Source organism: Ammospiza caudacuta, chromosome 10 (genome assembly GCF_027887145.1).
Source record: "Ammospiza caudacuta isolate bAmmCau1 chromosome 10, bAmmCau1.pri, whole genome shotgun sequence".
Lineage (NCBI taxonomy): Eukaryota > Metazoa > Chordata > Aves > Passeriformes > Passerellidae > Ammospiza > Ammospiza caudacuta.
Window position 1 is genome coordinate 15108186 of NC_080602.1, and position 24701 is coordinate 15132886.

A 24701-nucleotide genomic window follows, 5' to 3' on the forward strand; every position below is an offset into this window, starting at 1 on the left:
GTCTAAATGCGTGGTTTTGTATCTAAACCTCCTGCAGCTTCTGAATGTGACAGTGTAACTCCAAAACAGGCCAAGCTTATTGAGGTCGGTGCTAGAAGCCACTTGGCTCTTTCACCTACAGTAACTGTCCAACAGTTTTTTTCTTTACAGCATAAGAACAGTTTGAAGCCAGTTGTACAGGCACAAAATGCGTCTTCAAACAGTAGGAGGTTGGAATGATCTAGCTGGCAGATCTGCCTCTGTGTCATGGAAAAAGCTAACACATCTGTAGTGTTTCAGTTGGTCAGTGTTTTTAATGCTCTTAAGGCAGTGTAAGTAAGTAACTGTTCTTATGCTGTAAAATAAAAATAACTATTCTATGCAAGGGTTTATATACCTTTACAAATTAATTTACCTGAGGTTATTACCTATTCAAATTTTAGACCTTTATTGTTTAGTAGGTAGGTTTGAGTTCTGTAGAGCAGTAATTAGTCATTCAGAGACAGATGATAAAAATAAATGCCCCTGACCTCATTCTCTTAGTTGATTTTCTGTGTCAAAGAAGGGAGTAGGGGGTTGAAACTTCAAAACACAACCAACCAGAAAATCAAGATTGAAACAATTCTTGACTTAATTCTTTGACTGCTGAATTTATGAACTGATTCTGATTAGATGAAGGAAAAAATCATTTTAGCAATGCCAAGCAAGGCAGTAACAAATTAGATTTTGGAATCCCTATCCTTGGAGATAATCAGAAGTTGACTGAACTCTTATCCTCTGAGCATAAGATTACACTTGCTTTGACTGGGAAATTGCAGAAAACCACCTCCAAAGGTCCACTCTAAATTATTTTGTGATTCTGTACTTTGACTAATTATCGCAAAGTGTGTTTTGCAGTTTTTCCCCCTTTTTTTTTTTTCCAGCAGTGTTTCTGATATAGGTTGAAGTACTATTGGGAGGGGAGAAGGTCTATTTCAAAGAAACAAAGTTATTGGAAAGATTTTTCCTTCCCTGCAAGAAGAGAGCTGGTCTGGCTGTTTCAGAGTATTAACTATTAAGTGCATTTTCGTCCTGAGCCAAAAGGTGCTTTCCAGTGATTGCAATAGGCCAGGATTTATTCTTGACTTTTGAGACATTTCCAAGACATCCTCTGTCCTATAATGTTAAAATGATGGTTTGGGATCATTTCAGATTTGTGGTTTTTTGCATTTATTATTTAGAGCTTGTTTGCTCTTCCCAGCTACCAGAAGGACGTGGCTATAACATGAACATGCCAGCAAAAAAATTTCCTCCACCCTCTTTCAAGTGAAATAGATATTGTGCTGCAGCCTGTAATAAAAAAAGATAACTGAAGGATCTTGCTAAATTCAGTAAAAAAAGAAGTAGATCATATTCACTGAGAACCTTATTTTGCTGAGTTTGTCTCTAAGCCATCCCATGCTGGCATAGCAATTTCTAATCTGTCACAGAATCCAGCACTGAAGAACTGCAGAGCACAAGGTTGTGCTGCAGAACTGGCTTTTTTCAGCTCAGTTTGCACTTAGCTGTGATGTGTCAAAATGTTTTACCAACTGTAAGAGTGAAGACTTGCAGCACTGTTTGTGGTACATCTTTTACATGGCCATCCACTCATGTGAAGGACTTTCTGCTTAGCAATGGTTCTTAGCAAAACTGTTATCTTAAGGAAAATTACTGTTTATTTATGGTCTAGGCAGGACTATTGTGATGTAAAAATGTAAAACACTATTGCATGTTCATTTCTTAATTCATACACCTATTCATTTCCTTGCATTTGTTTTTGGTTTTATTACATCTTTTCATAGTCCTGGCAGGGAACAGTTGACTCTGCTGTTAAGATGTTGTTTCCTGTGTTTAGCTTCCAAACTACTTACTTAGTATGGACTCCTTCAAATCTGTAAATTACTTGAGAATGCAAGAGAATTTCATCTGGAAAAGTAGCTCTTGCTCTGATGTTTTTTGACAGTTTGGAGCAAACTCAAAGCTTATTTTATTCATTAAAGCTTAAACTAATGCAAAGCTTTAATATCTCTTTTGCTCAAAAGGTATTAATCACTTATGTTGATAAGAGAAGCATTATTTCCTTTAATTACTAGGAGTAATTATTAATTTAGAGGATTTATTCTCTAGATTCTCCAAAGACACCTTTGCTTAACAGAAATAATGTATTTGAATAAGCCAAGATTCCAACAAATCTCCAGAGAGAAGTAGCCTCATCATTGAGAACCAAATGGTGAAATTCCTTTCCAAACCAATAGGGTTTTATCTGAACCTTGTTGAGATGATGATCAGGTTGGGGCAGAAAACAGGCTTTACGTGTTCATTTGAAAAGTTTGTGAAAAAAACTCATCCAAAATCCATCCTATCCAGGATGGGGTGGGCTGGTATGAAATGCTTTCTCCCTGTTGTGCTGCCTTCATCTCTTCATGTGTTTTTTTCCTTGTTTGTTGATCAGATTTTGTAAAATCTGTTTATCAGTCTATGTCAAATGGAGCAAACTCCAAGTCAGTTTGGGAAAAAGGAAGAATAGTTAAAAGATGCTTTTAAAGCCTTTCTTATGGTTAGTACATCTTCATTGATGGTAGTAGTTTTCATTTGAAATAGCATATTTTACTAGAATACTGCCATTACTGCTAAATTGAGTATTCTGCTTGTGAATTCTGAGTCTTTATATGTTTTAAATTTTACAGGGACAAATGCTGCATCCAGCACCATTAAAAATGGAGGACCTTTTCCACGGGCTTGTCCAAAGTGTAATATACATTTCAATCTTATGGATCCTCTAAAAAATCACATGAAGGTAAAATCTTTTGGGGCTGGTAAGCATTAGAACAAACTTTGTGGGCTTCTCTTTGGTTAGGGAAGAGTGCCATGGTTTGATAGGAAGCTGGTTTGGCTTCTGCCTGCTATCAACCAGAGTCAAATGCTCAAAGTCTTGCAGTCATGGAGAGCAAGACAGGAGCTTGCCACTTTTCCAAGTCTTGCTACTTTTTGCCTCATGTTTCCAATGTTCTGAAGGTGCCTATGAGAATAGGCAGCCAGGTGACCCACATCTGTATAAGATTGCAGCTGACAAAAAGATGACAATGCAAACTTACTGTTTAATCTTGATGTATCACTTGGTACAGCAAGATAAAAATACTTGATATTTAATAGATAAAAGTTTTTAAGCTGTGGGGAAGAAGTTCATTTGTAGTTCATACTCAAACACTGCAGTAAACAAAACTCTCAGAAATTGAGCATCACTTAATTTGATTGTGAAACTACTTACTACTATTTCTGGAAACATTGTTTCCTGGAAAATATTTATCATTTTGCAAAGATCCTCTCAATTCTCGGGCATATGTATTTCATTTTAGGGACAGAGAAATGGCTTTGCAGTCTGTATACAACATGAATATCCAAAACAAAAAGGAATATCAGCTACTGCATAAGACAAATTTGTGAGGATCTGAGTTACTGTTCTCACAGATGGTTCTGATTTACAGGGTTACAATACCCTGTAATTGCTGTCTCCTTCGGTTCTGAAACATAATTAAGAAATACAGATAGCAGTGGAAAAAACCCCAAGGGTTTTAACTTTTTCTAATCATTATTTGTACAGAATAGCTTTTGCACTGAGTACATCAGCTGAATGAAGGAACCATTGAAGAAGTGTGTTTACTTAGGATACTGAGTTACAGTTCCACAGCAGGAAATTGCTCCTTACTAGTAGGCTTACGGAAAGTAGTCCTGCATGGTAAGAACCGTTATTTAGCAGGAGAAAAATTTGTGCTCTGAAACATCCTAATTTTGTTGGAAACTTGGTAGCATCTTCTTTATGAAGTGTGCTGTACTTTTTAAGTGATAAATTTCATGAAATGGCTTCTGGGCTAAGCATTCTTTATGTATACTTCAACATAAAGAAGCTTGAATAATGTCTATTATGTGACGCAGAATTCTGAATTTTTTAGCAATGCTGGAAAGAACTTTTGAAGGTTTCAACATAGATTCACCCTAAGAAAAAAAGGACAAAACTTTCCATTAAGTTCTCAATAAACTTATGCTTGTCAGCAAAATACTTGCAGGAAAGCTGCTTTTTTCTTTCTTTTTATTAAATGTAAATGAAATAGAATTTTTTGCAAGAATAAGGCAAAACTAGTATTGTTTTCTTGATTAAATTTATCTTACATGAACCTATGAGAATTTTCTTCAGTTTTATAATATGTAGTGTTTTATTACTTAAACACTAGTTAAACACTGTTCAGAATTGAATATTACTAAGCTCAGTGTGTCGGAGAGTTAAGCTTTGCATCTCTCATTAGTGCCTTCAGTTATTAAAATGCTGTTTGATTGATGCAGTTTGTGAGACTGATACCTTTGTTTCTGTGTCTCTTCTCCCTGTTTGCACCCAGTATTGTTGCCCAGATATGGTAAATAGCTTTTTCTCGGAAGTGGTCAAAACAGAATGTGTGAGCACAAACAGGACCATGGAATCTGAGAAAGGAAAGCTGATTATGTTAGTTAATGACTTTTATTATGGGAAGGATGAAGGTGACCTCCAGCAGGTACAACAGGAGCAGAAGACTCATACGACATTTAAATGCATCAGTTGTCTCAAAGTTCTTAAAAATAACATAAGGTATTTGAACTTAATTATTTGTTTCCTTAATTATTTGTTAATCACTTACAGTCCATAGTAGTCGTATGTATAAAAATTTTGTGTTTCTGGATTACAGTTCTTTTCGTACTGAAAACTGATAATACTGGGTGACTAAACAAATTGAATTAATTTTTACCTTGCATGTATGACCATAACTTAGAACTTTTTACAGATTAGAGTATGAATTTTAGTGGTGTCTAATATAAACATAGAGTTTTGATAAGAGCAGTTGTAGGACTTGGGGGTTAGAAAGGGCAACACAAAGGATTTTACAGTTTGCCATCTGGATTGATGGCAGTATTGGTAGATGTGAGTGTTAATTTCCTTTAGGGATGCACAATGACTAATAGTCAGTAGTCCACTTATGTAACATCTGTTATTTTGTTGGAATAATTTTACTTCCAAATGCTGATAAAACCCCAGTAAGCTGTTTTAGTAGGTAGACAAGTTTGTGTCATCGTTCCTTTGGAAGTTAAGGTCACTGAACCTTTTTACATGCACTCTTCAAGGGAAGCTGAAGTAGCAGAATGTAAAATTGAAAAATGGACTATTGTTTCAAAGGGCACAGTCTGCAAGTTAAAGTGAGCAGGTTTATGCTAACATTAGACACATATTATTGAAAAAAACAAGTTTTCTGTAATTAAAACAATGACATTTGCTATTAATCATTAAATAGGCACTATTTTATACTCAGCATTATATTGTAAGCAGTTGGTGCTGTGGTGCCCCTATATGTTCCACAGCAAGTCATTAAAAATGTACAAGCTTTTTTTTTTTTTTTTTTTTTTTAATTTCTGTAGCATTGACTTTAACCATATTAATTTTGACTGTGACCTTGTGGCTTTATTCCATAGTTCTATAACTTTAAAATTTTCATTCCAGGGTCTATTTTGCACCTCTATGTATAGTGGACAAAATAAATATGTCTTACCATCCTAATTAAAGTATAATTTTTGACTTAAGTTCAGAAAAGCAGAAAGTGATTCATTATGGTAATCCCCTGCTTTCTTTAAAAGATTTGTGGTTGGATACACCATTGCAATAATTTTCTGTTAAGACATTATGCAGTAATAGTGTCTGTTTCTTTTGTCTGCTTAGAAAACTGGAGAGTCTCAGTTGGCTTTTTCTGGTTTTCTTGTTGCTGTTTTTTAAGCAACTGCATGGTAGTATGAGCTTGAGCTCAAGAGACTATGCTTCTTGCTCATTTGTTTTTTACAGTTCCAAGGCCTGCATTCCTTTTGTAGTGTGACTTATGTTTAATAATTCTCCTGGCTGTACTGAAATAAAGTGCATTCCAAACAGGAATTTTGGAAGTTGAACTGTTGTGGGTTTGAGGTAACCTGTCCTTGTGCTGCTCCACCAGTAGCAGTGATGCTGTCATGGTGCCTGGACTTCTCAGCTAGAAAAGGTTCTGAAGCCAGAAAAGTAGGCTTCAGACAGATGGTCAGATTAATGAGGAAAAGCTGGTAACTTAAATAGTACCATACCAGTTTCTCCCACTCTTTTAATGTTGGCTGCACAGTGGCATTTTTGATAACTGTCCTTCATAACTCAAGGTCAGGCGTAAATGCTTTAGACAAGGAACGTTCCTGGAACTCCTGCCACATAAAGCTGTCATGTCCAAATTGCAGATACATTCTTGCTACTTAATAGTTTTCAGCACAGCAAAAGTTACACGTGTTTCAGAATGGGGCTTTGAGATTGCTGGTGGTGAATAAAGTGAGAACAGTTGATGTGTTAATGTTGTCTTTACTTATTTCCCTATATTTCAAGGCAAGAATTTTGTCTAAGCAAACATGAGAAATGTAATAGATTTAGTCTTAGAACATGTTTTAGATTTAATGTGTGTTCCTTAAAGTCAAGATTTCTATCAGCTTAAAGTTTGTTGCCTGTGGTTTTAACAAACACTTATTATTTAATATTTTTTCTTGATTGAGAAGTCCTTACATAGTAAAATTTCTAAAGAATCCTGTACATCTTGCATATGATATGTATAGGGAATGTTCAAATGTGGTTTTTTGCACCTGTTCACTATAATTTAAAGGTTTATGAACCACATGAAACATCACTTGGAGCTTGAGAAGCAAAGCAATGAAAGCTGGGAAAGCCACACGACGTGCCAGCACTGTTACCGACAGTTCCCCACGCCGTTCCAGCTGCAGTGCCACATCGAGAGTACACACACGCCTTACGAGTCATCCAGTGAGTTCAATTCTTTTCTAAGCCAAAATTTTTAGAAATTTCCTAACTTTTATTTCTTGGATTGTAATTTCAGAATAAATCTGTTGTTATTCAAGTACAACAATCTTGAGATTTAATATGAAAAAAAAAAAACAGAAACAGAGCACTTTTTTTTCTCTTGAGAGCTATATATATATATATATATATATATATATATATATATATATATGCAAAAAAGTATTTTAAAAAGCCTTTGGTTTTTTTCCTTGCATTTTTTTTGTTTTTTTAATTATGTATTTTTACTTGAAAGCTTTACTATAAGACCTCATGTTTGAGGCCCTTGCCTTCCTGGCTTTCTGAAACTGTACAGGGAATTTCTTCTAAAGAGTAGAATAGTCATTTGATTTCTTTACCTTTAATGTTATATACATTTCCTATATGTGTGTACGTATTTATATATATGCATTATAATTTATGTACATATGACCTCTGTCAAATTTGTAATTTTTTTCTTGTTTTTTACTTTTTCTAGCAATTTGTAAAATCTGTGAATTATCATTTGACACAGAGCAAGTTCTTTTGCAACATATGAAGGACAATCATAAGCCCGGTGAAATGCCGTATGTTTGCCAGGTATTTCAGAGTGACTTTTGTATTTAGGTTACACCACTCCCCTGTCTTCACTGTCAGTAAATTTGTAACTAAAAAGTCAACCTTCTTATTTTAGGTGTGCAGCTACAGATCTTCAGCTTTTTCAGATGTAGAAGCACATTTTAGAACAGTTCATGAAAACACAAAACATTTGCTATGCCCATTTTGCCTCAAAGTTATTAAAATTGGAGCACCGTATATGCATCATTACATGAGGCATCAGGTAAGCAGATCTTTTCAATCCTTAATGCTAGAAAAATGCTAAACACATTTAAGCAATCTCCCTCTGAAGAAACAAATGGGACTGATTTGTAAGCTTGTTACTAGGTAAGAGTAGTTAATAAGAATACATTAGAAGAATTTCAGAAATCTTTAAGGGAGTTGTCTTGTTTTTGTGTGATAGCAGCTTCCTGTTTAAAGTAATGTCTGAATATCTTCTTGCTATTTGGTTTCTTCATTACATTTTAGTGATTTGATTCTGCCTTTTTTGAGGTTACTAGCAAACCTGCCACTAGTTCAAATAAAGATAATGAAGTGTCTTGTAACTGGGAATCTGATTCCTCCTTGTTTTAGTAACTGTACTGCCTTGCATTTTCACGTGTCTAATTCCTACAGGGTATCTTATCTTTGTGTAGTATTAGGAGTTTGTTTAGTTGATGGTTTAGGAACTGCATGAGCATTGCTTGAGACAAGCTAGGGTTAGAGTTTTGTCATGCCATCCATGCTTACTGTAGATTGTCATTTGTCTTTAAAAGAAAAAGGGAATATACCGTTGCACTAAATGCAGACTGCAATTTTTAACATGCAAAGAAAAAATGGATCACAAGACTCAGCATCACCGAACATTCAGGAAACCCAAGCAATTAGAAGGCTTGCCTCCTGGAACAAAGGTGAGTGTTCATGCAGGAAAACTTGAGGGGACAAAGGAGGAAAAAAAAAGGTCTTGGTAGGGAAAAGAGTAGAATACAAAGAAGTGCTTTTCTCCTTTCTTCTGCTTAGAATATGTATGCTTAAAACTGGGTTCACCAGGTCTTGTTTGGGTTCAGCATTTGAAGGTATGTGAGGAAACACTTGGGTCCCCTCAGAACACTTATGCTGTCTTTAAGTCAGTCTTCCATTTCTCAAGAAGGAGCTACTTAGACTAAGATTTTCTTGTAGATTTTGGGACTTTTTCCAACCATTTTTTCAGTATAGTATCAAAATACGTATCCTTTCAGTTGCAAGGAAGAAGAGAAGTTAACATTTTGATCAGCTCTTCACAGTTCATTTGCTGTAGAATCAGGAAGGGAAAAATTACTTCAGCTGCAGTTGATTGTCTTGCTTTGCAGAAGGAATGTAAAGCACCAATTCTTTACTCTGTGATGATACCTCAATTTTTTTTTAAGATTTCCTGGTCTTCGTGACCTAACAAAAGCTTGGATTATGTTAAAATTTGTTAATAGACCTTGACAGGATGAAATGATAATATTGAAAAAACCTGGAACCAGATTTAGAAGACAAGGTGTTTCCATACTAGGAGTATGGCTAAGAAGTAGAATTAGAAGTCTTATTGTGAGTCAAAACCACATTTGAGAGCATGACAAAGTTCAAGAATAGCAGATAGATCTGAAACCAGAATTACTCCTTGGAATTCCAGGATGAGAAATAAACATACCTGAAGGGAGTAGACTGGCTCATCATGTGGCAGTAAGACACGGGACTTTTTGTTAAATCCAGATACTGATGGAATGGTTTGATATTCTTAGTAGGGCTGATTGGCCTGACACTTCTGCTTCATTTTTTTCATTTAAGAAAGCAGGATCTAGCCAGTTGCAGCTCTGGAAGGAAAACATGTTTTATCATGACTGTTTCAACCAAAATAAACTTTTTAAGCGTCCAGTTGGCTGTTAGAGGTTAACTCTAGTCCAACAGTATTGTCAGTGTTTTGTGGTTTTCAAAGCAATCTTTCATCAGGAGAGTTTCTTATGCTATGATTTGTGCTATAAAGTGGCTTGAACTTTGAAACAAATAGGAGTTGGAATGTGAAGAGCTTACATCTAAACAATTATTTTACAATTTCATCCCTGTAGGTGACTATTCGAGCATCTTTGGGATCTCATCAGTCAGGAGCATCAGCTACATCTTCTGTTAGTACAAGCAGTTCCACATTTCAGTTATCACCTAAAAATAAAAATGCAACCACTAAAAATCATAACAAATCTAATACAAGTAAATCAAGAGGAAAATCAAAACAATCTACACCGAGGAAACAAAATGCGTGGACGAACAGCAGAAGAAAAAAAGAGCCTACAAATATAGCATTTCATAATCTGAGGTAAAATACTGGCATTGAAATTGTCTTAAAGTACATTTTGAACATAAATAAATGATCATTTAATGGTCTTTCAACACTTTTAATGCTGTAATATAGAAGATCTGGCACCTCAGGTTTGCTGAAAAAGCAGATGCATAAACTTTCTACATACTGGTACTGTGGTTGTAATTCTGAATCTTCACTGATTTTGGTGATGGCAGACTACTTTATGATGAAAGAACAAGTGTTGTGGAAACTTCTCTGTGTCACATTTAGAAATTTTCTCTGCATGGAGCCTTTCTTTTTCTTTTTTTTCTTTTATTTTATTTATTTGAACCAGTTAGTTAAAAGATAAAATCCTGTCTATCCTAGGAGATAGAGTATTTTGGGTAACTAATTAAAAAAAATAAAGAAAGTAAAAGCAAGTCCTTGTCTTGACAATTTATTGGGGTTTGCTGTCCTTATGTTACAATTTTCATGAGTGTTTTATGGACTGTTTATTACACTGGAGTGTAAGTTCATTAGTTATGATGAGTTGGCATTTTTTTTTTGTCAGAGATGGAAGATGCCACCCCTCCACTTTCTAACTTTCTCAGTGTGTAGCTCTGGAAGAGATCAAAAAGTGAGCAAAACTGGGGAAGAGCAGGATTATATTCTTGCTTTGTAGATGTTTCAAACCATGTGGGTAATATTGGGGTGATAGAAAAGCCAAAGGCTGTTCCTATGCATTGTGATGGATGGAAATAATTGTTGGAAATACTTCTCAAGTACATGGAGACAACAGCAGCAGCTGAATTTGGGGATTCTCATCCACTGCATTATCTCTTGTTTCCAGGAGTGGCCAATAATGGATGTGTACATTAACTTTCACTTTTTTATTAGGATCATATTTAAATTATAGTTCAAGTAAAAGCAACGTTTTCAGTTCCTCATTTTTCCTTAGTATAGGCAAGGTGCTACTTACTTTAAGCAAAAGGTTTGAAATAGTTGTCTCTTCTGAGTGTTGCTATTAATTGATAACTTTTTCATGTTACTGTCAGGTATCATGTGGGGACTCACAAATGCATTGAGTGTTTCTCAGAAATAAAAGATTTTGCAAGGCACTTTCCTGCATATGTCCACTGTAGTTTATGCAGATACAACACCAGCTGTAGCAAAGCCTATGTCAATCACATGATGAGGTAAGAACTCTTTCAAAGTTTTTAGTGGCTTAGGAAATACTTCCTAAGTTCATGTAAGGTGTGAAGTGTTTGTTCAGTGAATTTTGAACTGGGTCCTCAGGTGGGCAGGAAAATGTGTAAGATTGTTTTTTTAATATTTTAGCAAAGGCTTAAACTCCACATTCTTGTTTTGCTTTAAAAATCCAATGGTGCAGGCAGTATTATACCTTTGCTTCAGAGTTTTTATGGTACCTGCCATAATCACTTCAGCCTGACTTTGGCAAATAATGATTAATTATGGCACGTTTTCTGGGTTTCAGATTGAATGGCTCATTTGATTTTACAAGTGCTGAATGCATACAGGCCACAGCTATCCTAGTGAAGTCTGTGCTCAGATTTGAAGGATGTCTCAAATAGCAAACTCAAGTGGATACTTTTCCTTACCCCACTTCTGGTCATCCATAGAAATAACATCTCATTTTGTCAGCAGTGGTGGGGCAGCATTGGGCATTAGTGATGACAGCTGTGAAAAAGCCTGTTAAGGACACAAATGCATCATTTTCAGGGCCATGGAATTATACTATACAATAATTAGATACAGATCATATAGCTGTGGTAGTAAAACAAAATTTTAAAAACCTACTTGTTACTCCTGTGCCCTGAAGAAGCCAACTGTATTGTGGAAAATAGTAAATGTGATTTTTTTTTTTTAATTCATATACATAGGAAATGCCTTGGCATTTATGAACTCTAGGATTCTTGAATCTGTGATCTAAGTTTTTAGATACACTTTATATTTACCTATTCATACCAATTTCAACGCTCATAAAAGTCCTAGGCTGAAATAGTTTGCATGCTTTTATGTGTGTAATCTATTGTTATGTGAAAATTTCATATCTCATTGAAAGCCATCTCTTCAGGGAGCACAAGTTCAGCCAAGTTTTAGTTCTTTTGTGATGCATTCTATAGCTATGGTTCTTCAAAAACTGAATTGTTGATGGTGCCAGTAAAGTTTAGCTTTTCACCTCCCAAGCTCCTTTCCAAGGGAGCCAATGTTTTAAACTAGAGATGAGATTCACAGGTTTGTAAGCTTTAAACATTTAATGTTTCAGAATAATGCAGTTCAGTACCTTAGGCTTAGGTTCTAAGGTTCTAAAACATTTTCATGTTTTGTCCTAAGCAAATTGCAGTTCCATGGCTCGTGAAGGGGTCATGCAGAGTCATGTATTCACTGAAACCAGTCTGAGTGGTAATGTTTTCATATATTCAGCTTTCACAGTGCTCGTCCAAGTAAAAGGTTTTGGATCTTTAAGAAGCATTCAGAGCAGCTACGGTAATTCAGCTTTTTTCACTTACAGATCAGTGTGGTTTTGCTTGCTGATGTTGAACTGCTAGCTTAGGTTCAGACTGTAACCTCTTGAATTTCTACAATTTAGAGCAGAGAAATAAAACCATTAGGTTTTCCAATAGCAGTGATCTGGTCAGTGACAAATACTTATTTGTCCACATTTATGAACTTAATTCTGAGCAATTTTAATTTTTTAATTATTATTATTATTGTTTGATTATTCATGAGATGCAAAATGGGGAGGGGGTCAGGGAAAATAAAAAACAACCATCCAATCAGAGAAACTCATGTTCTACAGATAAATTTCTGTCTAAAGTCATGTTCTTTGTACTATATCCAGCATGGAGATGCCCTGCTCATTGATGGGAATTTCCTGATACTAGTTGCAGTAGAAAAAGTAAGATTATGTTTTTGTGAATCATCTCATCTGAAGTTGATTTTTTTTTGTAGTCTGTCCAGTTGCTGTAAGTTAAGACAAGTGTTTTTATGACCATTTTGTAATTGTGCTTCCTTTTTGATTTTTTATTTCCTAGAGGTGTGACTGTAGTGTGTCTCAACTGTGATTTCCTGGCTGATGTTTCTGGCTTGGATGACATGGCCACACATCTGAGTGAGAACCAGACTCATACCTGTCAAGTTATTGTAGAGGAAGGTGAGTACAGGTGGTGTCTTTTTATGCAGTGTATAAATACTTCCATGTGGATGTCTCTTGTGTTATCACAGTCCTGTTGTGAGTTGCATTATTTCTGTATGTGCATTTAGCAGTGAGTACTTCTGTATTTCCACATTTTAAAATATTCTTAATTCAATCCTTTGTTTTTGTTTTCAGTTTCCACAGATAATGCAACTGCTGCACAAGTGTCTCAGTAAGTTTTATTTTACTGCTTAATGTTTTGGGTTTTTTTTCTCTATTACTTTAGTGATAGATGGCCAAAATTTACACTTAGAACTTTGGTTTCTTTTGAATTCCATTGAATTTGAAATGTGTGGATGAACACAGACCTTTACTGTACCTAGTGCTTTTTCATCTTACCATGTCCAGAACTACAAGAATGAAGAGATAAAGAAAGTACCTATTGCAGCTAAAATAAAATCAGTTTGAAGAAAGATAAATAATTGTTGCAATGTTGGAACTTCTCAATTCTAACCTGTCTATATACAATGAGATTGTTACTTCTACTTAATACTAGCTTTATCAAATTAGTGGTTTATGTTCTTTATGTAATATGAATATGAATACAAAAAGGAATGTCCTTGACTGAAGTAGGACAAATTCAGTTTTAATATTTAAAAATACTTAGGAATTATTTAAAAAAATATGTTATTGATATGACAAAGGCATATGGTTTTGTATTAGCTTTTTTATTCTGACTTTCAAAGGGGAATTAGTATGTATTAATCAGGGTTTTTAAAGGATTTGAAGAAGAACCTGCAGTATTGTGGAGATTGTGTTTCAGATTGTGTTAGTTTGGGGTTTTTAAAACCTTAGAACAATCAGACATGCCAAGCTCTCCCTGATCATTCCTGGAACAGCCTCTGAGGCTTTATAGTGTAGTTTGTGCCTTAATTCAAGGTTTAGAGGTATGTCAGTTAAATCAAACATTTGTGTTCATACCATTTTCAGAATACAGAATGAAAAATGTCAGTCAGACTGCAAAGAAATATTTTAAAAGATATAACAAAATATAACCTGATAACCCATCTAGCCTGTAGTAGGATTCTAACAGGAGTTTAGATGGTCTCATGCATGGTGAGAACTCTTCCAACAGGGTGGTAAGTTCTTAGGCCTCTAAGCATAAATCAGCTTTCAATGAGTTTTGGAGATTTCCCAAATAGATTATTTAATATTTATTAAGTATTTTCTTTCTTAGTTGCCATAAAGTGGTTAGTAAGAAGAGGTTCTCTAGTAGTTCAGCTTTCAGTGAAACTCAGAGAATAACAAAATAAAGTGTTGAGCTGTGATACTTGTGGAAATGTTAGCTTTTGTGTTTGGAGCTGGCATTAGGTGTTGGGAATTAATGCCTGCTGAAGTGTATGGAAGGAAAGGTTATAGATACACTGATACACTAATGCAGCTGTGGCAGGCTGTCCTCAGTACTGCAAAAGGACCTTGCTGTTCTGAATACATGACAGACATATGGAAATATATAAGAATGTTGGCTGTGTGGATATATGTACCTGTTGCTCAGAAGCAGATGGATGAGCACTGAAAAGGTTTGAAGTAAAGTCAAGAATATATGCAAGTTTGTTTCTGCAAGATGTTAAAGTAGCACAGATGCAGATAGCCATTATTATTGAGAGTTCTGATGCCAACATAAAATTAGTTACTGATACCACAAGAAGTGATAGAAAATCAGTGATGGTGCATTTTGAAACTGTCAGGCTCATAGGCATCATTATTTTCAATCAATCTTGTCCTGTTCCATATGCTAGTCCTCTCACACTTAGGACAAGAATATATCATTGCTGAACTGAAGAGTATATCTCTGTAGCAGATATTTTAATTCATAATTTGCTGTACAGAGTACAAAAAAAATTCATCTTTTTGTGGGCTGGTTCTTAGTGGTACTCTTTGGTTGCTTTGGAAGGAGGAACTTGCTGACAATATTCATAACTTCTGCTGTATAGTTTCTCAATGATCTTTGAATGCTTCTTCTAATTCTTTGATCTATAATTCAATGGCTCGTTTATGGGACTCTTCAGAATCACTTCATCATTGGAAACTGACTCAGTAACGATCTTGAACACTTTTGGATCTTCTCTTGCATCTCTCACATGGTGTCTTTGGGTGTCTTATTATATATTGGATTGTCTGTATGTATTTTAAACTCATCTTTATTGCTAATGATCAGACATGTTCCATGAACTCTGTGTACAGTTACAGAGCCTGTCTTTGGACCAGAATCCTGCCATTAGTAATACAGATAACCCAGCTGGGGATGTTCCAGCAGAATTTGTTTTTTAAATTTTTACTCCACATAAGTCTCCTTGTTTATTTGGTGATTCACCTGGTGCTGAGGAAGTAAGATTTAATAACTATGCAAGTACTCTTCTGATTGCTCAACTCTCTGCTTTGCACAACCATTAACATATTTTTAAATGAACTGACAGCAGACATTTTTGTTGCAGGGCAGTTGAAAGTGAGCAGGTATCCTATACTGCCTTGGCTCACTGATACATCATTGTGGACCAGAAAATTGAACCCAGTCCAGCTTGGGATTATTTTGGTATGTAAGCAAACAAGGATCTGACCAGACCTTTTCCTTTTTCTTCATGCATTGAAGCTGTGGTATTCTCTTCTTGCATCTTTTAGACAGTGGGTCTGGTCTTTTCTCCAAATATTGCAGTCAAAGGCCCTTTTTGATAATGTTCTCTACTTTACAGCATTGATTGGCAGCTTTTTGGGGGCTGTAGGCTGTTGAAGAGAGGCTTACCAGGAGTGTCACTTACATGATGCCATGTTCCTTTGCTGCTCATGTGCAGCATTTCTTCCCTGCTCCAGTCTATCAGTATCATCCCAAGCTAGAGTAGTGAGTAAATGCTGATGCATATGGGCTGACATCAAAGCCCATTTTGTTCTGAACTTGATCCCACCTTCTGAAACTAAAAGCCTTTGTTGTTTTTTGGGTGTTCACTAAAGCATACAAGTCCTGATCAAGTTAATATTCAAGTAAGTTACATTTTTTTTCAGCCAGTAACTTTGTGATATATAGTGGCAAAATATGCTTTCCATGTCTTCTGTTGCATGTAACTACATAAACTGAGTCTTGACCAAAGGAATTTACTAGCTGCTTTGCTCTCTGGTAGCTAAGCTTCTTTTTGCTCCAAAATACTGTGAGAGGAGGAAAGCATGTAATGGAAGTACACACATTATTGAGCCTTGATTCTGAGGGTGGAGCAGCTGCAGTTCCAGTTGATTTCACACCTTGTTCTTTTGGGATCATCTCTCATTTTCAAGGATGCTCTACTCAAGCTGCTGGGACATTTGCTGCTTTTGATTTTACTGCTTCTGATTTCATCTTCAGTTCTAGATTATCTATGGCAAGTTTATCCATCAGGATATTCGATGAGCTTTGCTTTTGCAATGGTGAACTTGTAAAATTCCTCCAAACTCAGCCTCCTGTGTACAGTGGATATGTTTTGAATCTCATTTCCTAGCCTGAGAACAGCATAATAGATAAAGCTGACCTCACTTAAGGATCAGTCACTGAAACAGCTTCCTAGTTGTAAGAGTTTGGTGTTGGTGAATGCAAGCTGTTCTTGATTTGCAGCACTTCGTTTTCCTGAATAATCAAATTCTTTGAGATTAATTCATTTTGACCAGTTTTTTTGTCCTCTTGACTTCTAGTACTCAATCACAGGTCTGGTGATAGTGAGCTCCTGCAGCTGTTTAGTATTGCTAATAATGGCAAGGATCCTGTCATCCATGGTCTCTTCCACGTATTTTGTGACTGAGCATTTGCACACTTATTCAGTACTCTAAAGTCTTGCTCTTTTTGCAACGTTTTTCCTTCTGACAGAAGCTGTGTTCCATCTTGAATGCTGCTGTTCAGCTTCAAGCATCACTTACCAACTACGGGTTTTTCTTGCAGGACTTAATTCTGTTTTGACACAGCAGCATTCAAAAAAGCATAGTGGGTTTGTGTTTTCATTGTGAGCATGCTGTTCATTTCAGAGGAAGCTGAATTCGTATTTCACTTTCATTCAGGTTTCTGACAACAAGAAGAATGGAATGTGATTGTAGGGCTTTCTGGCTTTCAGAAACATTCTCTAAGAATTTCCCAGAGGTGACACTAGATAGACACTTGGATTTGAAGTTATGTGAATTCTACATCTTTAAATGCTTATTTGGAATATTGTCCTTCAGTTCTTTTGCAGATTTGCTACAGAAATTTTAAGTTTCAAACTTGCATTTTAAACACTTCTTAGGGTACTTACGGATATGAGAGATTTGTGGCAATGGTTCATGTAGAATCAATTGGCCTTGTGACAGCCTGTTTCCATTTGTGTGAGGATCTTAGAAAAGTTACTCATGTTGAAAACTCATAAAAGCAGTTCTAAATCATTAAAAGAAACCTGCCTTAGTATTAAATCTCTTTTATGATCTCAACAATTTACATTAATAATGCAACATATTGGACCATATCTGCCAGGGCAGAGCATGAATATGCATGATATATCCAGTTTAGCTTATGGTCAAAGAATTAAGATTTCATTTGTATGTAGCTTAACCTGTCTTTTTTATTTTTAGGACATTGAGTATCACTGCTTGACTAGCCCGTTATGTTTTATCTTTGTTTGAAAAGTCATACAAAGTAAATGTTCATTTCTGATATTCTGTTAAATGTGGCTGTGCAGCAATTAAATTTACATCTGTCAAAAGAGGGAATTTTTGCAAGAAGGTGGGATTAATCAAAAAAAAAGCCAACACCTAAAAATTCCAAACCAAATGACCTTTCCATTCTTTTGGGTCTAAATAAATTTAAATTTTTTAATGCTGTGTATGATTCAGTTGAGTGTCTGGAAGATAGCTTACCACTTACAGTTGATTTCTAGAAATTCTTGAAGCTACAGTCATCCCAGAAAAAGTTACTTTTGGTTAGGTGTGGACAGAAGAGAAATGCTTGGCAAAAGATTCCAGCTGAGTTTGTTCTACTTACCCAGTGAGCCTTTGATTATAAGAAAATATCAGATTGCTGTGAAGAGGGTGGCTCATGATTTGAGCTTTGTGTGTGTGTGCAAATAGATACAATTTATTGTGTGAGAGCAGGACAAGCAATGAGACTGAATTTCAGAAATGAGAATACTCCCATTTGTGATTGTTTATGCTACAGCTTAAGATGCTGGTTAGCTCCTAGAACATTAATGTTAGAAAGTATCCATGGTGTGCTGATACTATGTGCTTAAATTCTTTAAAAGGTCTGGGGTTAGGCTGCGTTTTTGGATTTAGGAAAATACATGTGGTTGATCAATCTAATATTAGTATACAGGTTTCATAAAATTTTAGTGGTGAAGCTGTTTTTTATGTCAAATACTTTGGACCCTGTAGACAACCATTAAGACTCGCTGAGGTTGTGAATAATTTAATTTATGATTAATAACATTATCTAAATATAATAGAGGCAGCACCATACTTCAGCAGATTAAATTTGCCTTTAATGCAACATCAACAAAGAAGATTTAGGCATAAGCAGTTTTGAGGGGTTTGTTTGCTTTTTCTTTTTTTCTGTAAGAACCTTTGAAAGGTTAGATTTTGTTAGAACTGATGACTTAACAAGTTTGTAGGAGATACTTCTTGCTATCTCTGCGATAACATTTTCTTACAGAAACACAGAAAATCAATTTTGGTGATGTTGTGATAAGCTGTTTAATTAATGTGCTTTTCAAAGTCAATAAATTTAAATAATTTATAGCTCATCTAATGTATGGACTGTGCCTGTAAAGGTATTTTGCAGGAAGCATCCCCTACATGTAGTAGTTGGAGGTCAGCTGCAACATTTCACAGTTCTCCTAAAGTCAACTACTGCTCTGTTCTGGGTGTTTGGGTTATGGTAGACAAATGAAAGAAAACTGAGCTTATATTGGGGAATGTTTTTGTCAGGTAGCTTTATGCACCTAATTTAGCATTTCAGATCTTAAAATACTTCAGTCATGGTTTAAAAGACCTTTCTGGTGTGGAGATCATTCCTCAGGTAGAATTAGAATAAAAGTAATGCTCACTATCTTCAGACTGTTGGTTCCTGGTTTTCCTGAGGCAAGATAACTGGAAGGGCTTACATGAAACAAGTTGATCTTATAATTTCTGTACACCCAGTAAAACACTTCAGAATTCTGAAGTGAAGTATGTTTAAGCTCAGCATAAGTATTAACTTTAAAAGTCAGTTTCAGATTTCCACATTGCTTTCTTACTCTATCTTCATCCTTATCTCTATTTCAACCATACAGTATTTTAAAACATTCAATCTTAATTCATGATCCACACCAAAATCTCCATTGGAGTGAAAGAAGCTAAGCTGGGAGTAATGTCTTGTCTTTCCTACACATAGTCTAAGAGTATCTCTGACCTTTATAACTAGTGTGAAGATCCAAGACTATTGTTTTTTAATTATACATAAATTACTGGTCATGGTGTTCAGAGGATCTGCATATAAAAATCCAGCTTTGTGTGTTTTACTGCTGAAAGCTGGGCTGTGTCAGAGGCACACACAGCTTCAGTGGAGCAGCCACAGCAGGGATGTGCAGTTTGTAATTTATAGTCAGTTTGTGGTTTATAATCAGTTTGTAATTTATAGTCAGTCCCTTTGGCTGACTCTTGAATGCCAGCCTCCAGTGAAGGAATGCTTTGCTTTTCTTATGTATCTTCACATTCAGGGAATCTGGAAATTGGTCACTGAGAGATCTGGTTTAATATTGACTCTGAACTGTAATTTTTGGGGGCCTCTCAGAATCTAAGAGATCTCACAGTACATATTCTTAGTGGGTTTTTTTCAGAAATATCATCTTTGAATTCTGATTTTACAGATTTTTTTTCAGAAGTTGTCTTTTTGTTGCCCTTCAGAAAGGGCACTCTTGTTACGGAAATCCCAGATGGTAAGAGAGTGAGAGAAGTCCTCAAACCTAGGAAAGATTTGTCTTGTAGCACTGCTTGCCAGCTTTCCAAAATACCAAGAGTTTGGTGACTTTCTTTAACAGAAGCAATGATTTTGTAGAAATGAGAAGACCTCTCATTTTCATTCAGAAGTGTTATGAATGATTCTCTTACACAAACACACCTTTTCCATAGATTCCATTACCACTTCAGATGTGTTTTCTCTTAGTTTTTCTTGTTTATCTCGTATTGTTTTTCAGCATTATAGAAGATGGCTCTCAAATTTGTTTTTTTTTTTTCTCCGTAGAATAGTGTTCCCTAATACTGGGTTTTATTTAAAAAGTAAAACAAAAAATGCAACATCCTCTGTCTAAACCCCCAAATAAAAACATTACAAAACCCAAACCCCACACTGTAGCCCTTACATTTGGAAAAGATGGAGAACACAGAACAGCAAAAGCTGCCTTGATGTTAGCTGACATTTTTGTTCTGGAATTGAGTCTTGAGTTCTCCTTCCAATATTGCTTTTTTTGCCCTTTTCTTTCTAGATGTTTGAAAGAGAAGAACTTGTATAGATAAATTCTGTAGTTGAGAAAGTCATCTACTCTTTAGCTACTCCACTAAATGAGAAAAAACCCCAAACCCTAACATTTCTGTTTGACAAAAGTAGCAAATACAGGATGTAATTTGGTAAAGAGTTTGGCCTCTCTCTTGAGTCCATTCCTTACAAGAAATGCAAAGTCAGTGTAACAGGATGAAAAGATTCCTATGAATACCCCAGTGACCACCAAAATTTCACCATTCAAGGGTGTCCCAACAGTCTCTTATTCCTGCTCAAATTATCCCTCTGACCTAGAGTAGAAGGAGGAAATGGAATATTCTTGGATTAGTTTATTTAAATAACAGTAAAACTTGAAAACAGATTTCTGAATGGTTGTAGCTCCTTTTCCAGAACAGCCATTTTCTGTAGAACTCAATGTCACCTTATAATTGAATCACTGGAATTGTTTTAAAATCATTTAAATTAAATTCACAGGAGAAGTAGAATATGTGTAGGTTTTCAGCTTGAAAATATATGAAAAAACATAGTAGCAAAGAATTGGTTATTCTTTTTAAGAGTTCTGAACTGTGTGTTGCTTACAGAATTTGAGTGACTTGAGCCAAAAAATGTTTAAAACCACTTGAAGTAAAATAAAAATGCATTTTGAATAATGAGCTAAGTGGTGATATTGTGTTTCTCACAGCTTTTGTCTGCATGTTACTGTTGAGATTGTTACTTTCAATTTAAATTTTAAAAGGTCATTTGGGACAATTAGCTTAATTTCACTTTGTATATAGAGTTTATTCCTGAAATCAGACAGTTCCTGTTCTTCCAGCTTTTCCTTTCCTCTCCCTTACACTTTCTTTTGTCACCGTCATCATTTTAGGTAATTTAATCTGCTTATCATTCTGAAAAACTTTGGATTGATTAAGAATTATTCCACTTTTACCAGATTTAAACTTTACAGAACAAATTGAACTTCTCTGTGTTTCCTCTTTATAAACACACAGTTTTACTCTGAAAGGTGACTGAAAATGCTGCTTCACAGATTTACTCTTTCAGTGAATGCAGGTTGTGATTGCTCAAATAAATTTTTAATTTATTAATTTAGATTTCCAGCTGTTAGCTTGATTCTCATGAGTACTGCAGAGTCAGTTGGTGGTATAAAGGTATAAAGCAATTTTATCTGCATCTGTATCAAAGAGGCTGTGCAGGTAGAGGAGCTGCAGGTGTTATTTTGGGAAATTCCATGTGTCACACAAAGGCAGCCTTCCTTTCTGGAGCTGAAATGCAAGAACTAGAGTATTAATTGACTGCTAAATACAGAGCTGAGATTGTAAATAGATGAGAAAAATGCAGCTATTAGTTAAATTCTGCCTTTGTTCCTTTGAATCCTCTTGAAAATCCCAAAGAGGAAATCTTTAATACCCCTCCGAGTGTCACTTTGCAGAGAATAGCCAAGCTTTGCTTTTTTTCATTTATAACCTAAAATTATAGAAATCTTATCTAAAAATAATTTGGTTTGATTTTTTTCAGCAAACAAGAGCACGACTCTTCAGATGAAACAAAAGAATGCAGTAGAAATCAAACTAAAAAAGTTGCATCCTTTGAAAAGAGGGAAGACTCATCACTGTCAAATCCAGAAAATGTCCGTCGTTTGGAACTCCCTGGCAACTGCTCGAAGAATTCTTTGCATGAGAAAAGAGCATACTGTGATTCAGCTAATAGCAAACAGTTAGTAGATGAGAAACAAAAATGTATTCATGATGAAAGTGAGATGAAAACGTGCCAAAGTTCAGCTGACATCCTGAATGAGCAGACAAAAGCGTGTGGCTGGGATGGAACTGCGCTTTCAGCCAAGAACGTGAGAGACTTAAAGCTGACCCTGGGGGAAGATGTCAGCTTTGAGCAGTTCCTGAGAAAGAGGGATGAGCCTGAATCTGTGAGTTCAGACATCAGTGAACAAGGCAGTATTCATTTGGAGCCTTTAACTCCATCAGAAGTACTAGAGCACGAAGCTACTGAAATTCTCCAAAAAGGTAATGTCGCACCTTCGTCAAAGAAGGCTGGACAGCTCACTGAACAAACAGATGAGACTTCTAGAGAAAGCAATCCCAGCAGAATGGAAACAACTGCAAACAAGACAGATGAGAATGAAGCAAGCTGAAATTGTGTTCATTTTATTGTTTGTTTTAAACTATGCTAAGAACACCATGGACCATTCCTGGTGAGTGTGCTCACGGATGCTAAAGACTAAAAATTTTGAAAGGGAGGAGAAGAGAAAGGGACACCAAAGGGAAGTTTGCATATGGAGTAGCATGTATGTGTATGTATGACTGAATTCATTAAGCTTCAAAAAGGTAACACGTTAAAATATATCTTCCTGTCTCTTGGATGTGATATATTATTAGATTGATACTTGAAAAGAGGTATAAATTCTAATTTTTTTATAGTTAACTAGCCCAGGATAAGGTGATTTGTTCGCCCAGAAAGTATTTTTCTAAATTCTTTAATGTGAATATCATTGAACCGGGGATTGAGTAGGAATTTCCTTCTGATGCTGACATGGAGCACACTTATAATGGAGGTTATTGGTCTGCTGATAGTTTAGGTAAATATAAACATTGGAACTTGGTGTCACATTCCTGTCTGTAAAAGCATGTAAACAGAAGTATATGAATTTGTGCACCTCTGTACAGGTGTAATCCTGCCAGGCTGTAAACTTACCTTAATAAACTTTCAGTGAAAGTGAAATTATTACAATAAAAAATATATTTGTGGAGTTTTCACTGTGCAGGCTGTGCAGAACTACCAAACATAGCAGTATGAAGTAGGACACAATGCTGAAAGTACTGTAGCTCTTAGGCTTTTACCATTGGGTTAATTCCTCTTAGGTGTAGACCTGTAGGAATGATCTGTAAGTCACACCAAAGTATGGTTTGATGTAATAATGGTTTTAAGCAAAAATAACGAAAACTCCCAACTGGAAACACCACCTGGCATGCATTTTGCCATTTTGCAGCTGCTACTGGCTAACTTAAAAATAGGACACAAGGGCATATAAAGTAGTATTGTACAGTTCAATTTCAGGACTTTTTGTAGTCTAAGTTATGTACTGAAAAATGGCTGCTGGTTTTAGTTTGGTTTTTTGGTTTTGGGGTTTCTTTTTGTCTTCTAGTTAGCTAGATTTAGGAATGCATATGGTAACAGTAGCTTGCTCCTTTGATTTCATTGCTCCATTTGAAACATTCAGAATGTGCTTTTGACTTACAGTTTTGTTTTTAATGAATGTTAAATGTTTTGAACAGCTGTTAAAGTACTGCTGTAAATTATTACTTTTTGAGTAAATATTTGCAACAAAAAATTGTCTTTGTGTATAATTTTATGCTCAACTTGAAACTTTGGGCATAGCCTTCTCCTATTTTTGAAAAAGATTTAGTGACAGTTCCCAAAAAAGTAAGTAATTCATTATTGTGAATTTTAGACCTATGTTTCACTGGGGATTTTTGTTGGGCTTTGGTTGGTTTGTTTGTTTTATTTTAGAATTAAATGAGCAAGTGCCTATGCATAAACGTTTTTTGTACCTGTGTATTGTGATATGGTGTGCTAACCTTTCCAGACTCTACAGATTTTTTTCTGGCCCATCAGCCTGCAACTGAAGTTTCCTCTGTCCCCTTAAGGTCACTGGGCTCAGCTGCTAAGTGAGTCTAACAGTACTGAAATCTAGAGACCATCCAGCTTACTATTGGAACCTCTAAATAAAACAGATCTCAACAGCCTCAAAGGTTCCTTCAAGCTCTAAAGAGATGTAGAATTTAAACTTTAGACTGCATCTTCGTTGTCACCCATGCACGTGTAGAAGATTTTTAAAAAAGAAAATGGACCAGTTTATGTACTCACAGCTCTGAGATTTTCCTCTTGGAGAACTTCAAAACCACAATACATGAAAAAGCTGAGAAGAATAAGTTCCATTATTCCTTTGTTCTTTAAAAGTTTTAGTGAAACCATTAAATAGTGCTTTGGGTAACCAGTCTGATGTCTTCATGCTTTTACACATGCAAGGTTACTCAATGTGATGCTTTATTTTATGCAGTTTAAAGCAGATCATCAACTACAAAACTGGATGTGTATGTTACCAAGGGAGTGCTGAATGCATCTGTGTTGGAACCCAGGGAAATCTGTAGTGTTTTTAATCTGCTTGGTGATCTTCCACGTAAATTACATATTTTGAAAAATGCTCTGATATGTGGTGTTAGAAAAGATAAAAGTTCAACTGGAACCAGTTGTGATACTTGAAATT

The 24701-nt window shown here is 35.6% G+C and overlaps 1 protein-coding gene across 3 annotated transcripts in view; it reads left to right on the forward strand.

Moving 5' to 3' along the window:
- The window catches only part of ZNF280D (zinc finger protein 280D), a 38297-nt gene extending 14231 nt beyond the window's left edge, over nucleotides 1–24066 (forward strand). For 2 of the 3 annotated variants that reach the window (XM_058811336.1, XM_058811338.1), the window contains 12 exons: nucleotides 2688–2797; nucleotides 4392–4618; nucleotides 6684–6841; nucleotides 7353–7453; nucleotides 7548–7694; nucleotides 8227–8361; nucleotides 9541–9785; nucleotides 10805–10945; nucleotides 12195–12257; nucleotides 12806–12924; nucleotides 13102–13138; nucleotides 21938–24065. In XM_058811336.1, coding sequence (XP_058667319.1) covers nucleotides 2688–2797; nucleotides 4392–4618; nucleotides 6684–6841; nucleotides 7353–7453; nucleotides 7548–7694; nucleotides 8227–8361; nucleotides 9541–9785; nucleotides 10805–10945; nucleotides 12195–12257; nucleotides 12806–12924; nucleotides 13102–13138; nucleotides 21938–22568 — 2114 coding nt within the window. In that variant the 3' untranslated portion in view covers nucleotides 22569–24065. Of the gene's footprint in view, nucleotides 1–2687; nucleotides 2798–4391; nucleotides 4619–6683; nucleotides 6842–7352; nucleotides 7454–7547; nucleotides 7695–8226; nucleotides 8362–9540; nucleotides 9786–10804; nucleotides 10946–12194; nucleotides 12258–12805; nucleotides 12925–13101; nucleotides 13139–21937 lie in introns of all 3 variants that reach the window. The other variant, XM_058811337.1, reaches the window with a different exon arrangement.
- Nucleotides 24067–24701: the final 635 nt, after the last annotated feature.